Genomic DNA, 12238 nt, shown 5'->3' with positions numbered 1-12238 from the left:
ATGGCTCCTTTGTGCAGAAGGACGGACACTTCTTCCAGGAGAGGTGGGGAAGGGGGTGTGGAGAGGAAGACAGGAGTGATGGGGTTCTGTGGAATTGGATACGATAACCTCGGGTCAAGATGGACAGCACCCATTTGTCCGTGGTAATGTGACGCTAGGTGTGAAGAAAGGGAGACAGACGGGTTTGAATTGACTCGGTAGGAAGGAAGTCAAAAACCCTGCTTGGAGGATTTCGCCTGTTTGGTGCGAGAAGACTGTTGTTCAGATCCAAATTTAGGTTTTTGAAAGGTGGCTTTTGGCCTCCTGAAGACGAGCATGACCTCTATTGTCTGAGACAATAGAGACTGAAGACTCAGAGTGCGCTTTTGCCCAGGCGATATTGCTGCCTCGTGGAAGATGAGACTCCTTGAGCGTGAGAAGCCTTTATGCTCTTATCCATATCTTGGAGTATGGAATCAGTCGGAGTGCGCTTTTGCTAGGGTCTAGACCAAGGGCGAGGGTGATATTGCTGGCTCGTGGAGGATGAGACTCCTAGAGCGCGAAAACCCTTAATGCTCTTATCCATATCTTGGAGTATTGAATCAGTAGTGCTGTTGAAGAGACCAAGGCCATCGAAGGAGAGTTCTTGAGGAAGATTAGTATTACCGAGCCAGGATTGCCTTCTTGGAGCTATTGTTGAGGCCATTGTTCTGGAGGAAGCATCTAGGGCATGTTTGGAAGTGCTGGTTTGCTGCTTCGCAAGTATCATGCCCTCCTTTTGAATGATTCTGGCTGCCTGAAGCTTATCTTCGGGAAGATGACTCAGGAGTTCAGAAAACCTTTCCCACAGAGTGTATTGATATCTGCTCTTGCAGGCTAAGTAATTTGTGGTTTTAATGCCCAAGGCTCACGTGGAGTAGAAGGGTCTTCCAAATGCTTCTAATTTCTTACTCTATCAGAAGGTGCCGAGTGTGTTCGTTTGGACTTAGACGAAGAAGTTACCACAACGAGTTTGGTTGAGGGTGGGAAAATAAAAATTCAGCTCCGGTCTCCTGGACATGTGGTCCAGGCATCTTATCGACACTGTGGCTGACGAAAGCTTCTCCCATGGTGCTTTTGCTGCCTGTAAGAGGACTGTGGGCATGGGCAGTGCTATTGTAGTTGAGGTCTCAAGTTGCAAGATATCGAAGACAGCATCTGTAACCTGTGGTTGCTGTTGAACGACCAAGAGGCCTAGAGAATGTGCCAGTCCAAAGAATGGATGTAGCAGATAAAGACAGAGCTTCACAATTACTTCAACTACAAGTGGAAAGATCTTTATATGTTTTAAGATTTCAAGGGGTCCCAGAAAAGAAAGATGAGAATCTGAGAAAGATCCTAAGTGAAGCACTGGCTCCTCTGATCAACAGAAAACCTGAAATATTACAAGCGGATATGGACATGATTTACAGAACATATTCAGAGTTTGTGAAGAAAAATAACCTTCCTGGAGAAATATTTGCTAAATTTGCAAAAAGATCAGCAAGAGATTTGATACTTAAAGCAACAACTGGGACTATATTAAACATTCAAGAGGAAGAAATATTTTTTTGAAAGATGTTCCATTTGAAATACGTAAAAAGAGAAAGCAATACAGAAGTATTACAACATTTCTTCAAAGAAACACCATTCAGTATCAATGGATCTTACCAGAAGGACTTACACTCAACTATAAAGGCAAAAAGGAAAAGATTGACTCTCTCACCAAAGCAGAATTGTTTTTGAAGCAGCATCAGAGTCCAGCAAAAGAAAAAGAGAAAGCAGGGGAAGAGAAGGCTACAGAAGAAAAAAGCGAACAACAGGAGATAGCTAGCGACAATTCCTCCTTTACCTCTGTGTCTTTGGGTGAGATCTTTGACTCTGACTATGAACTGGGAGAGGCTGCTCCCATATCATACAGGATTAAAATCCCCTGGCAAAAGAAGAAGCGTAAAGATAAGAAGGCATGAAGATCTGAGATTTTTCTATGTTAAGCTTTATAGAATACATACTATTGCTCATATGTGCTATCATAATTAATTTTTGTCTTTTTTATTTGAATTGTTTATATATGAAAGGTAAATGATATATTGTAAGCATTAATTTGTAGGGAAGTATCTAAAGCAAAAGTTAGTTTATTACTGAGCCTTGCTACTCTGAATTTGTAGTGTGTAGTAGGTAGCTTATAGTATAAAAGCAATTAAAAAGTGATATATATATATATATATATATATATATATATATATATGGACCGCCTTTCCCCACATATACCCCCGAGAGCACTGCGGTCTGGCTCATTCCATGGAGTGACTCAAGACGACAATGAGCTGGAACTCAGCTGTTGGAGACATCTGTAGCATGCCACTGTAAGGATAACCAATAGCACCTTATGATTTTATGGTTTTATTTGTTTAGTACTGTTTTATATGTTTTATATGGTTTTATTGGTAACTGATGCCACTACTGTAAGCTGCCCTGAGCCTGCTCGTGAGGAGGGCGGGGTATAAATTGAATTAATAAAAAAATAAAATAAAAGGCGACTTATGGCAACCCTGTAGGGTTTTTAAGGCAAGAGGTGTTCAGAGGTAGTTTGCCATTGCCTGCCTCTGCATAGTGACCCTGGATTTCCTTGGTGCTTTCATCCAAAAACTAACCGGGCACTACCCTTCTTAGTTACCGAGATCTGATGAGATTTGACTAGCCCGGCCTATCAAGGTTAGCTTTCTTATGCTGTGAGTTATTCTTACTAATGGCTTAAGATTACAGTAAATAAAGGAAATGCAAAGAACTGAGAAGGAATGCCTTGCTCCTTTCTGTCTCAGTAGCAGCTTCCTATATTGTGTACAATATAGTCTTCATCAGTTAAACTTAATCAATTTAACTTTTAGCTATTATAGCTAATCAGTTTAACTTCTAGCTATAGAAACATATTGTGAATTAATCTGATAATTTAACTGGAATTGCTTATGCTTCACAGGATATTGATTTTTGGTGCATCAGGTGGTGTAGGTACCTTTGCTATACAGGTAAATATAAGTTACTATATACTTGATAGGTAACCCCACCCCAACTGCGATTTTGAGACTTTTGGAAAAGCAGCTTAGTCTGAAATCCTATGCATGACTGCTTTGGAGAAATCACTGAGATTTATTTTCAAGTAAACATAGATAGTATCAGACTGCCCTCACTCCCTATGGAACAGCAATGTTAACCCATGAACTGTTCACAACCTGCTTTGTAACATGTGTGATACAGAGTGTTGGACTGGATGGGCCTTTGGCCTGATCCAACATTGGCATCCCTTATGTTCTTATGTTATGTTATGCTCATGATATTACTTGCTACTTGTTGCTTGTAGTGAATTATATATAGCCTCAGTAAATATAACTACTGAGAAGTGAATTACACTCCCAAATAAGTGTGCATAGGATAGCTCAGAGAGGCGGTTTGATAATTTAGTAGAGTGTTGTTCTAGGGCTGTGAAGAACTGGCTTAAAATTCTCCTTGGCCATGAAGTTCACTGGATGAACTGGCCCAGTAATGCTCTCTTTCTCAGCCTAATTAAACTTACAGGGATTTTGTGACTTGTGAGGATGAAATGGAGGAAGGATAAAGCTTGTACGTTGTTCTGAATTTCTTGGAGGAGATTTGGGATAATAGATAGAATTGTGATGCAGCCTCTTATCTCTGTACTCATTGGCCCAATCTAGTCCCTAAAAATCCTTCCTCATTAAAACCCCTCAAACAACACTTGTGGTGAATTAGTTACCCAAATAGCGTTTTGCTGAAATAGCAGAATGCAGAGAAAAGTGGCCCTAGAACATTTTCCTTTTCAGACACTACCCCACTGTGGCAGCTTGCTCTTTTCACAGGTGGCTGCCATATGGTGGTTTTACTCTGTTCTCTGCAACCAGCTTGCTGTGTTCCTGACAGCAAGTGCTGAGATGAGAATGCAGAGGCTACAGATGAGGGTGGTGGATTGTTGGAGAAGATAGGCCCTTGCCTACTTTCATGGAACATGTTGGGGGGGGGCATTGGAGATACCGAAGAGTCACAGGTGGATTCTGAGCCACTGAGTGAGTATAACTGTGACACAGGGTTAAAAATTGTGCATGATGAACACAAAGAGAAAACATAAACTTTATGTGACTTGGGTTGCACCCACACATCAGTGGATACTGTGCTATCACTGCACTATTGCAGTCACTCATGCCTGGATTCTCTTGTGTGGATAAGCCCATCTATTTGGGAGTGGTTGCTCTAGTGTAGGATCTGATGGGGTCTCGATGCAGCCTTGAGTTAAAGGTTTCCCTTGCTTGAAAGCTAGTCGAATACGACTCTAGGGGGTGGTGCTCATCTCCATTTCCAAGCCGAAGAGCCAGTGCTGTCCGAAGAAGTTTCCGTGGCCATGTGGCTGGCATGACTAGACGCCAAGGCACATGGAATACTGTTACCTTCCCACTGAAGTGGTACCTATTTCTCTACTTGCAATTTCTTGCTTTCCAACTGCTAGGCTGGCAGGATCTGGGGCCAGAGATGGGAGCTCACTCCGTCACACAGTGCTAGGGTCTCAGATTGCCGAGCTCCAGACCTTCTGGTCTGGAGTTCAGTGTCTTAATCTCCAAGCCACCACGGTATTAATTTTGGTGGAATTGGTAGTAAGTGAAGTTTTAATCTGATGAACTTTTTTTGGGGGGTCATGTGTTTTCTTCTTAGCTGATGAAAGCCTGGGGTGCTCATGTGACTGCAGTTTGTTCTCAAGATGCCAGTGGATTAGTGCAACGTCTTGGAGCGGACAATGTCATTGATTATAAAGCTGGAAATGTGAAAGAACAGCTGAAAGCTTTGCCACTGTATGTATGAATGCGGTTGAACATTACATAGCCTTGGCCTCAAACTGAAGTCAGCCATGAACTCTCTGTGTGTCTTTCTTCAGGTTGCTTATTTCTGTCTCTTCTACATTGGTAACTAAGGTTGTGAATAGCTCCATCTCACAAAAGCTATTGCATGGCTGAATGAATAGGCAATGTAAAGCACTTTTGCATGAAGGCTGCAAATCTGTTCTTCTCTGCTAACTAGGAAGTAAGTCCCACTACTCTCATTAGGACACTTCTGAATAAATATGTTTAGTTTGCTGCTTATAAGTGCAGTAGAAATGCTTAATATATTGACTTGGATCCAGTGAGGCTCAAGTGGAAACATGAATGGACTTGGCACAGTTCCGCTTGCACAAGATCTTGTGCAGCACCCAGCACTTTCCTCCGTGTATATGATGGTGCCCAGAAATTGATTGCAGAAGATCTTGTGCAAGCAGAAGTGAACACCAGAAGAGAGGTATGCTAAGAGAAGAATGCTAGGGCTAGCTTGCATCACCTATGTGCTGTTTTTGTTCAATAGTAGGCTCCCTGCCCCCTTTCTTTACATATGACCTAGAAATTGTATATCCTATATCTGTACAGGGAGAATGGGTTTCTATACGTGCAGTGGCTCAGGAGGAAGGTTTAACGTCTCCAAAATCTCCCCCTTGACTACATTTAGGAAACATAAAGACTTTGAGAGCTCGTAAACATCTTCACTGATTTATCTTATTTTGTCAGGCTTGGCCTTAGCCTGCTTTTTTTCTTGCTTATGTTACTGATGCAAATGCATGTATGTTGATTCAGAATGGCAGAAAGATAAATAAAAGGCATATCTCTGCAATGGAAGCAGCTGGAGGCCTATTTTCTTTTTTAATGAAAGGCGGGAATTCCAAAAGCCTGCTGGGAGGGGGTGACTGCTGCTGGGGGACTGGGTCTGGGGCAGGGAGACCTGTCAGGTGGAAGCCCTGTTGCACTTCTGCTTTATCAGCAGCTATACCAGTATTGGGGAAAGCACACAAGCCTGTTCCTATGTGGGAAGCACCCTTGTTTAGTGACCCATTCTTTGATGATTTAACATGCATTTATTCCAGTTATTTTCTTGCATTTTTCTCTCTCCAGGTTTGATTTCATCCTAGATAACATTGGTGGATCTACTGAAAAATGGGCCCCTGAGCTCCTGAAAAAGTGGTCAGGGGCCACGTATGTCTCTCTAGTTACACCTTTCTTAGTAAATGTGGATAGACTTGGTGTAGCTGATGGTATGTTACAGACTGGAGCAACTATTGGTACAAAGGTTGTAAAGGTATGTTGGAAAGCGCAGGTGCTTTAGCTTTCTTCCCTTTGTCATATTCATGTAATCATGTTGTAGTATGTTTGGAAGTTTATGTTTTTGGGGACTACTTTTTTGTATTAACATTGTATATATGCTTGGTCTCCCACAGCATCTTTGTAAAGGGATCCATTACCGGTGGGCATTTTTTACACCAAGTGGTCCATATCTGGATGAAATCACTACTCTTGTTGATGCAGGGAAGGTATGTATGTCTGAATTGGTAACTATGTTCTGTTGCTGAAGCACAAGCTGCTTTGGTTCAAACTCTTCATTTGTAGTTAAGAACTAAGTGTTAGGTGTTCAACAACTGTAAGTGGTTCAACTTTCTCTTCTTTCAGTGTTTGGATTTCTGGGTAGGGCTCTTGGGTTTTGTTGTTTATACATTGTTTACAGGAAAAAGTTTAAAATTTGTTGTTCTTTCAGCTTTCTAGTTTAAATGTATCAGTTCAGGTGAGTGAGAAATGCAGCACAGCACTGTGGCAGTTGCATTTGCCATCTCTCCTGATCCTAAGAAGATCCTAATCTTGGATGCTCATATTGTCTGCAGTCTGCCTCTTTATATCTTGACTCATCTGTTTAAGTGATACATAATGACTTCCTCAGCTTTGTTTGCCGCATACACAGAGTATAGCTGAGCTTCTCGTTCTGGCTACATTGTAGTGTCATATTTATTAGGATTTGCTGCAAGGGAAAAAACTAACATGGAAATACTCCTAGTTACAGCAGTATACCATTTTATTAGAATCATAGAGTTGGAAGGGACCTCCAGAGTCATCTAGTCCAACCCCCTGCACAGTGCAGGAAACTCACAAATACCCCCTCCTCCTCCACACCCGTAGTGACCATTGTTCCATGCCTTTGGACTTCTGCAGCTTCTTTTTGGCAATAATAGCAAAGCTGCTGCCCTCAAATGAACCCACGCACAATGCTGTGTAGCCCTTTGAGAGAAGGAGAATGTTGAATCTTTCTGATCGCCATTTAGTTTGAGTCTTAGGCAGCCTTTAGCATGCTGATACTGAAATCAGATGTGCTTGGGAAGATTCTGTGTATACAATAGAATAAGAGTCTGGTTTTCAGTCATCTGCGTAAGTCTCTGGACAACTGAATGCTAATACTATTGAAAATTTCCTTCTTATGTTTGTGTTTCTTTTGTTGCCAGAGGATAACAATGTTTGCTTATGCTTTCATTCTATCTTTATAGAGGGCAGGCCTCAAACTCTTTTTCTTTCCAGTGTTATGCTATTCATCATTTGCTTTTGATTTCTGTGGAACACCTCTCTAAACTAGACCTTTTTATTTGTGTCCATCTTTGGCCTCCAGCAAACAAACTTGCTGACAAATGTTTGCAAACTGTTACATCAGTATGTAATTCTGTGACATTTTGTGCTGTGAAAAACATGGCCCACAAAATTCAAGAGGACCATATTTGGCAGATTACTTTATTTAAATATTTTACCCTGCTTTTCTTCCATTTGGGGATTCATAAAGGATATAATACAAGTGTTAGATCCCCAAGCATCGAGAATAAATCCACGTTTTCAAGAAAAGCAAAATTTATTTCAAAGCGTTGAAGACATACTCAAACACGTTCTTTGTTAGAACTGGGGATACACAGGTAGGGCGAGCATAATAAAGGAAATTCAAACAGATACATATCCAATGAATAATATTCCCGCTGGCGGGCTAATGAAACGGTTGCGCGCCCAGTCCATGGGAACCAGGCAGAACATCAGACAAAACACAGGTGCCGTTCTCATGAGATAGCAATAGGCAAGCATTACAGCATCTTCTCCCCCACACATCCACCAGCAGTTATCTTATGCATTCCAGCACAGAAGCAGGATAGTAGAAACAAACCGGGTGCAACAGGGTAAAGATATGTACACAGAGGTCACAGAAACCAGAATGGCAGCTTGCTGACAACAAGGTTGATTTAAATCAAGTTCAAAATTTCCACATGGCTAATATAGGTCATTTCCACCTAGGGTTGTTTGCCCCAGATTCTGTGCTGTTGGAAAGCATTTTTGGTCTTGTTTTTTGTTTCCTGCTTCCCCACAGCACTGTGGTGCATCGAACATCCACTCCTCGAGGTCTTGCTCAGCACACCCCTTCTCCGAGGTAGCCCCCGGCTCTGGGAACAATCCCTTGTCAAACAGACTTTCACGTAATCCGCTCCCTCGACGGGAGTACACCTCTCGGGTGCCCTGAGTGTTGTACATAGTCCAGTCATCCTGCTGTTGAGTCTTCCGCGGACCCCAGTGCGAAGGGGTCGGAGGCGGCCAAGACAGATGTGCAGGCCGGCGGGGAATCGTTCCCCCCACGGCACCCTCCAGCGAGGCTGCAGTCACCAAAAGAGCGGAGGTGTGTGGGACCGATCCTGAATCCCCCTCCGTTTTCGGTAGGTCTCCCTCAGCTCCGCTCATGATCTTGCCAGATTCGGATTGATAGTACATAAAGGATATAATACAAGTGTTGGATCCCCAAGCATCGAGAATAAATCCACGTTTTCAAGAAAAGCAAAATTTATTTCAAAGCGTTGAAGACATACTCAAACACGTTCTTTGTTAGAACTGGGGATACACAGGTAGGGCGAGCATAATAAAGGAAATTCAAACAGATACATATCCAATGAATAATATTCCCGCTGGCGGGCTAATGAAACGGTTGCGCGCCCAGTCCATGGGAACCAGGCAGAACATCAGACAAAACACAGGTGCCGTTCTCATGAGATAGCAATAGGCAAGCATTACAGCATCTTCTCCCCCACACATCCACCAGCAGTTATCTTATGCATTCCAGCACAGAAGCAGGATAGTAGAAACAAACCGGGTGCAACAGGGTAAAGATATGTACACAGAGGTCACAGAAACCAGAATGGCAGCTTGCTGACAACAAGGTTGATTTAAATCAAGTTCAAAATTTCCACATGGCTAATATAGGTCATTTCCACCTAGGGTTGTTTGCCCCAGATTCTGTGCTGTTGGAAAGCATTTTTGGTCTTGTTTTTTGTTTCCTGCTTCCCCACAGCACTGTGGTGCATTTATGTACCTCTCATGGTTTCCCTGGTTTTTTCCAGTCTTTCTCAAATTTGTTTTCCATGTAGGTGGGAAAGTTCAGATTTTCCCTAACTATATACCTGCTGCGGATTTTTCCTTCTTCTGCCATCAGATGGTTATTTTTTAAAAATTGAATATCATACACTCTGTGTATCAGGATCACTGAATTCGCAGCTTTCATTGAGGAGTAAAAAGGGTCTATCTTTCATTGCAGAGATATGAGGAACAGCATATCTCCACAATGAAAGGGGTGAGAGATTTTTTAATGAAAGCTGAGAATTCAGAGAATCTGATATAAGTCTGTGTCATGTCATATTGATATAGTGATATTCAATTGCCACTTAAAAAACCCGAATAAGACCTGGTGGCTTGGAGAGAGGGGGTAGGTGGGTGGGTAATACTGGGGTTCTGGCCGAGGCAAGGAAACTAACTACAGGGCAGCCTGCCAAGTAGAAGCCCCATTGTTGTTGTTGCACACAAGCCTGTCCATGTTTGCAAACTTTATTCTCAGTTATTCAGGAAACCATTTCCAAGTTTGACTGAAGAATCTCTTTGCAATGTTATTTTACTGCCGACATAGTATCAAGCTAAAACTTGGATATATTGTCAGGGATAGTGCAGCTGTTCAATATTCTGAAAAAGAAAAAGTATATCCTTCTGATTTTACATTGGTTTGTCATTGTAAACCTGGCTCCTTCCCTACTTCAAACTGGGACCTATATATATTTTTCACACAGAAAGAGAGAGAGAGTTTCAAAAGCTAGTTTCATTTAGTGATACAAACAGATGCATACTTCATATGTTTTCTGCAGTAGTCAGCATGTCCTAACAATGGGTTCAGTGTGAATTTGGTGCTGACTTCAGAAATCTGGGAAAGAGGCAGTAGTTGCAGTTTGGGTCCCAAAGGAATAATAAACACAAAATAGATAAAGTGAGGTGAAGAGGGATGCCCATTAAGGGAAAAAATGTCCTCCTGCGTAAAACAGTATGCTGAAAGAGGAGAGCCATAAAAATGAGGGACAGCTATGAGACCTGTTCTTACTATTTGTTTATCTGGTGTTTCACAGCACTAGTCAAATAAAACTAACAAGACAAACTGCTAACATTAAGGAACATCTCCTTAGGCATTCTCCAATATCCACTTGCCTACAGACAATTTCAGAAAGTTGAGCCTTCTCTTTGCCAGTTGTAATGCATCACCATGGCATTGGCTGCATGCGGAAATACTGTGCAAGAGATGATATAATTCTGGCTCTGAAGATAGTTTGGCTTGCTCATTGATTCCAGAAATTAATATATTAGAGAGAAAAGTAGAGGGTCATTTTTCTATTCTGCTGGCACCCTAGCATGGAAATTTGGGGAGGTACCCTGTTGAGTGATGGTGGGGCTCAGGCTGGTAAGTTTCCTGCTATATATTACCCCTTATACAATGGGTAAACTGCATTCAGCTTGATGGGGAATTTTTATGCTGCCCTATTTATATTTTTGTTACATCATGGGCTGTTGTTAAAACACATCACCTATTCACCAGCATCCTGTGAGAAGCCATCTAGTGACAACTTTCAGTAGCCCTACTAGTCCACCTTCACCAACCAGTTGATTTTCAGCCTTCTGTAATAATTGAGGTGGTTTGATGTAGTAGCTAAGAGGGTGGCCTGAGAATCCCTGGTTGATATACCATCTCAGGATGATGCTTCTGTTTCTTCCAGAAAATGCGAATGGAAGATTTCATGGTAAGTGAATACAAATCTTCCATTCTCTGGTGGTCCTGGGAGTGGGGCAGTCCTTACTCTTGGGACATAAAATATCAGTGTGCCCCAGGGTGGGAAATCCATCTTCTGGTTATAGAGTGTGCTGCAGCACACCCCAAAGAAAGGCCACCACAGCCAAGGTCAGCTTCTCTACTCTATAGCACTCTACTCTATAGAGTGCACAGACTTCCAGGTGGCCACCGTACCTACCGTCTCCAAGGATGGGAAATGATCTGCAAGCTGCTGACGTAGCAGCCCCCCACAGAGAATATGCTGCAACACCTTTAGGTAGATTCAGCCCCTGAGCCTTGCATGCAACAGTGATGTCACCCGTAAAACCGCTTACTCAAGGTAAAAGGCAATACCAGTTGACCTAAGGAAAATATCCTAATGGAAACAAAGAAGGTATCTGAATCATGCCACTACTTGGCCTGTCAACGTAAAAACTGAATACCCTACATATATCTAGGCAATGCCATTCCCTTTCCTTGTCATGCCTATAATTGAGACAAAGGAAGGTAAGACTTGTGAAGGAACTGGATTAACCTTGGGAACGAAGGCTTGATCCGAACGTAACATCACCCTATCATTGTGGAAGACATGAAGTTCCCTGTCAACTGACAGGGTCCTCAGTTCAGACGCTTGCCGAGTTGATATTATGTCTGCTAAAAACAAGGTTTTGAATGTTAATTCCTTGAGACGCCGTGGGTTCAAAGGTTTTCTACACAATGCTCTCAGGACCCTATGTAGGTTCCAAGTTAGAAACCTCTGCATTTGTGGTGGTTTTGACCATGTAGTAACCCTTTAGGAATCTCTTAATGTGTGGATGGCAATTGAAGGGACTTCCCTTCCTAGCCCCCCTCACTGCCAATATGGCTGCCACCTGTCACTTTAATGTACTCACGCTTAGCCCTCTATCCAAAGCATCTTGGAGAAAGCTAAGATGCCTCTGATGCATTTAATGGTTCCCAATCATTTTCTGAACACCAAGAGTGAAGGACCCACCAGGTTGTGTTATACACCCTATTCATGGAGCTCTTCCTAGAAAACTAATATGGTGTCTGTCACCCTGTCTGGGTAAATCAACTCTTCTAGCTGTTTCCACTCGACCTCCAGGCTGTTAGGTTTAGGAGGGCTGGGAGAGGATGTTGTGCCAATCCTAGTGTCAATACGTCCTTTCCCAGTGGTAGGCACCATGGGTCCATGGTCAACAATCTCTTCAGATCCTGGAATTAAGCTCTT

At 42.5% G+C, this 12238-nt stretch overlaps 1 protein-coding gene across 1 annotated transcript in view; it reads left to right on the top strand.

Annotated features, from left to right (window-relative positions):
* The window catches only part of RTN4IP1 (reticulon 4 interacting protein 1), a 51941-nt gene that overhangs the window by 11906 nt on the left and 27797 nt on the right, over positions 1-12238 (top strand). The window contains exons 5-8 of the mRNA XM_015423424.1: positions 2975-3023; positions 4714-4850; positions 5976-6159; positions 6299-6391. Of these exons, the coding sequence (XP_015278910.1) occupies positions 2975-3023; positions 4714-4850; positions 5976-6159; positions 6299-6391 (463 nt within the window). The remainder of the gene's footprint in view (positions 1-2974; positions 3024-4713; positions 4851-5975; positions 6160-6298; positions 6392-12238) is intronic.

This window comes from Gekko japonicus, unplaced genomic scaffold (assembly GCF_001447785.1).
Source record: "Gekko japonicus isolate JY-2015 unplaced genomic scaffold, Gekko_japonicus_V1.1 scaffold2046, whole genome shotgun sequence".
Classification (NCBI taxonomy): Eukaryota; Metazoa; Chordata; class Lepidosauria; order Squamata; family Gekkonidae; genus Gekko; species Gekko japonicus.
Note: the sequence above shows the minus strand (reverse complement) of the source record. Positions and strands in the feature narration are given on the sequence as shown.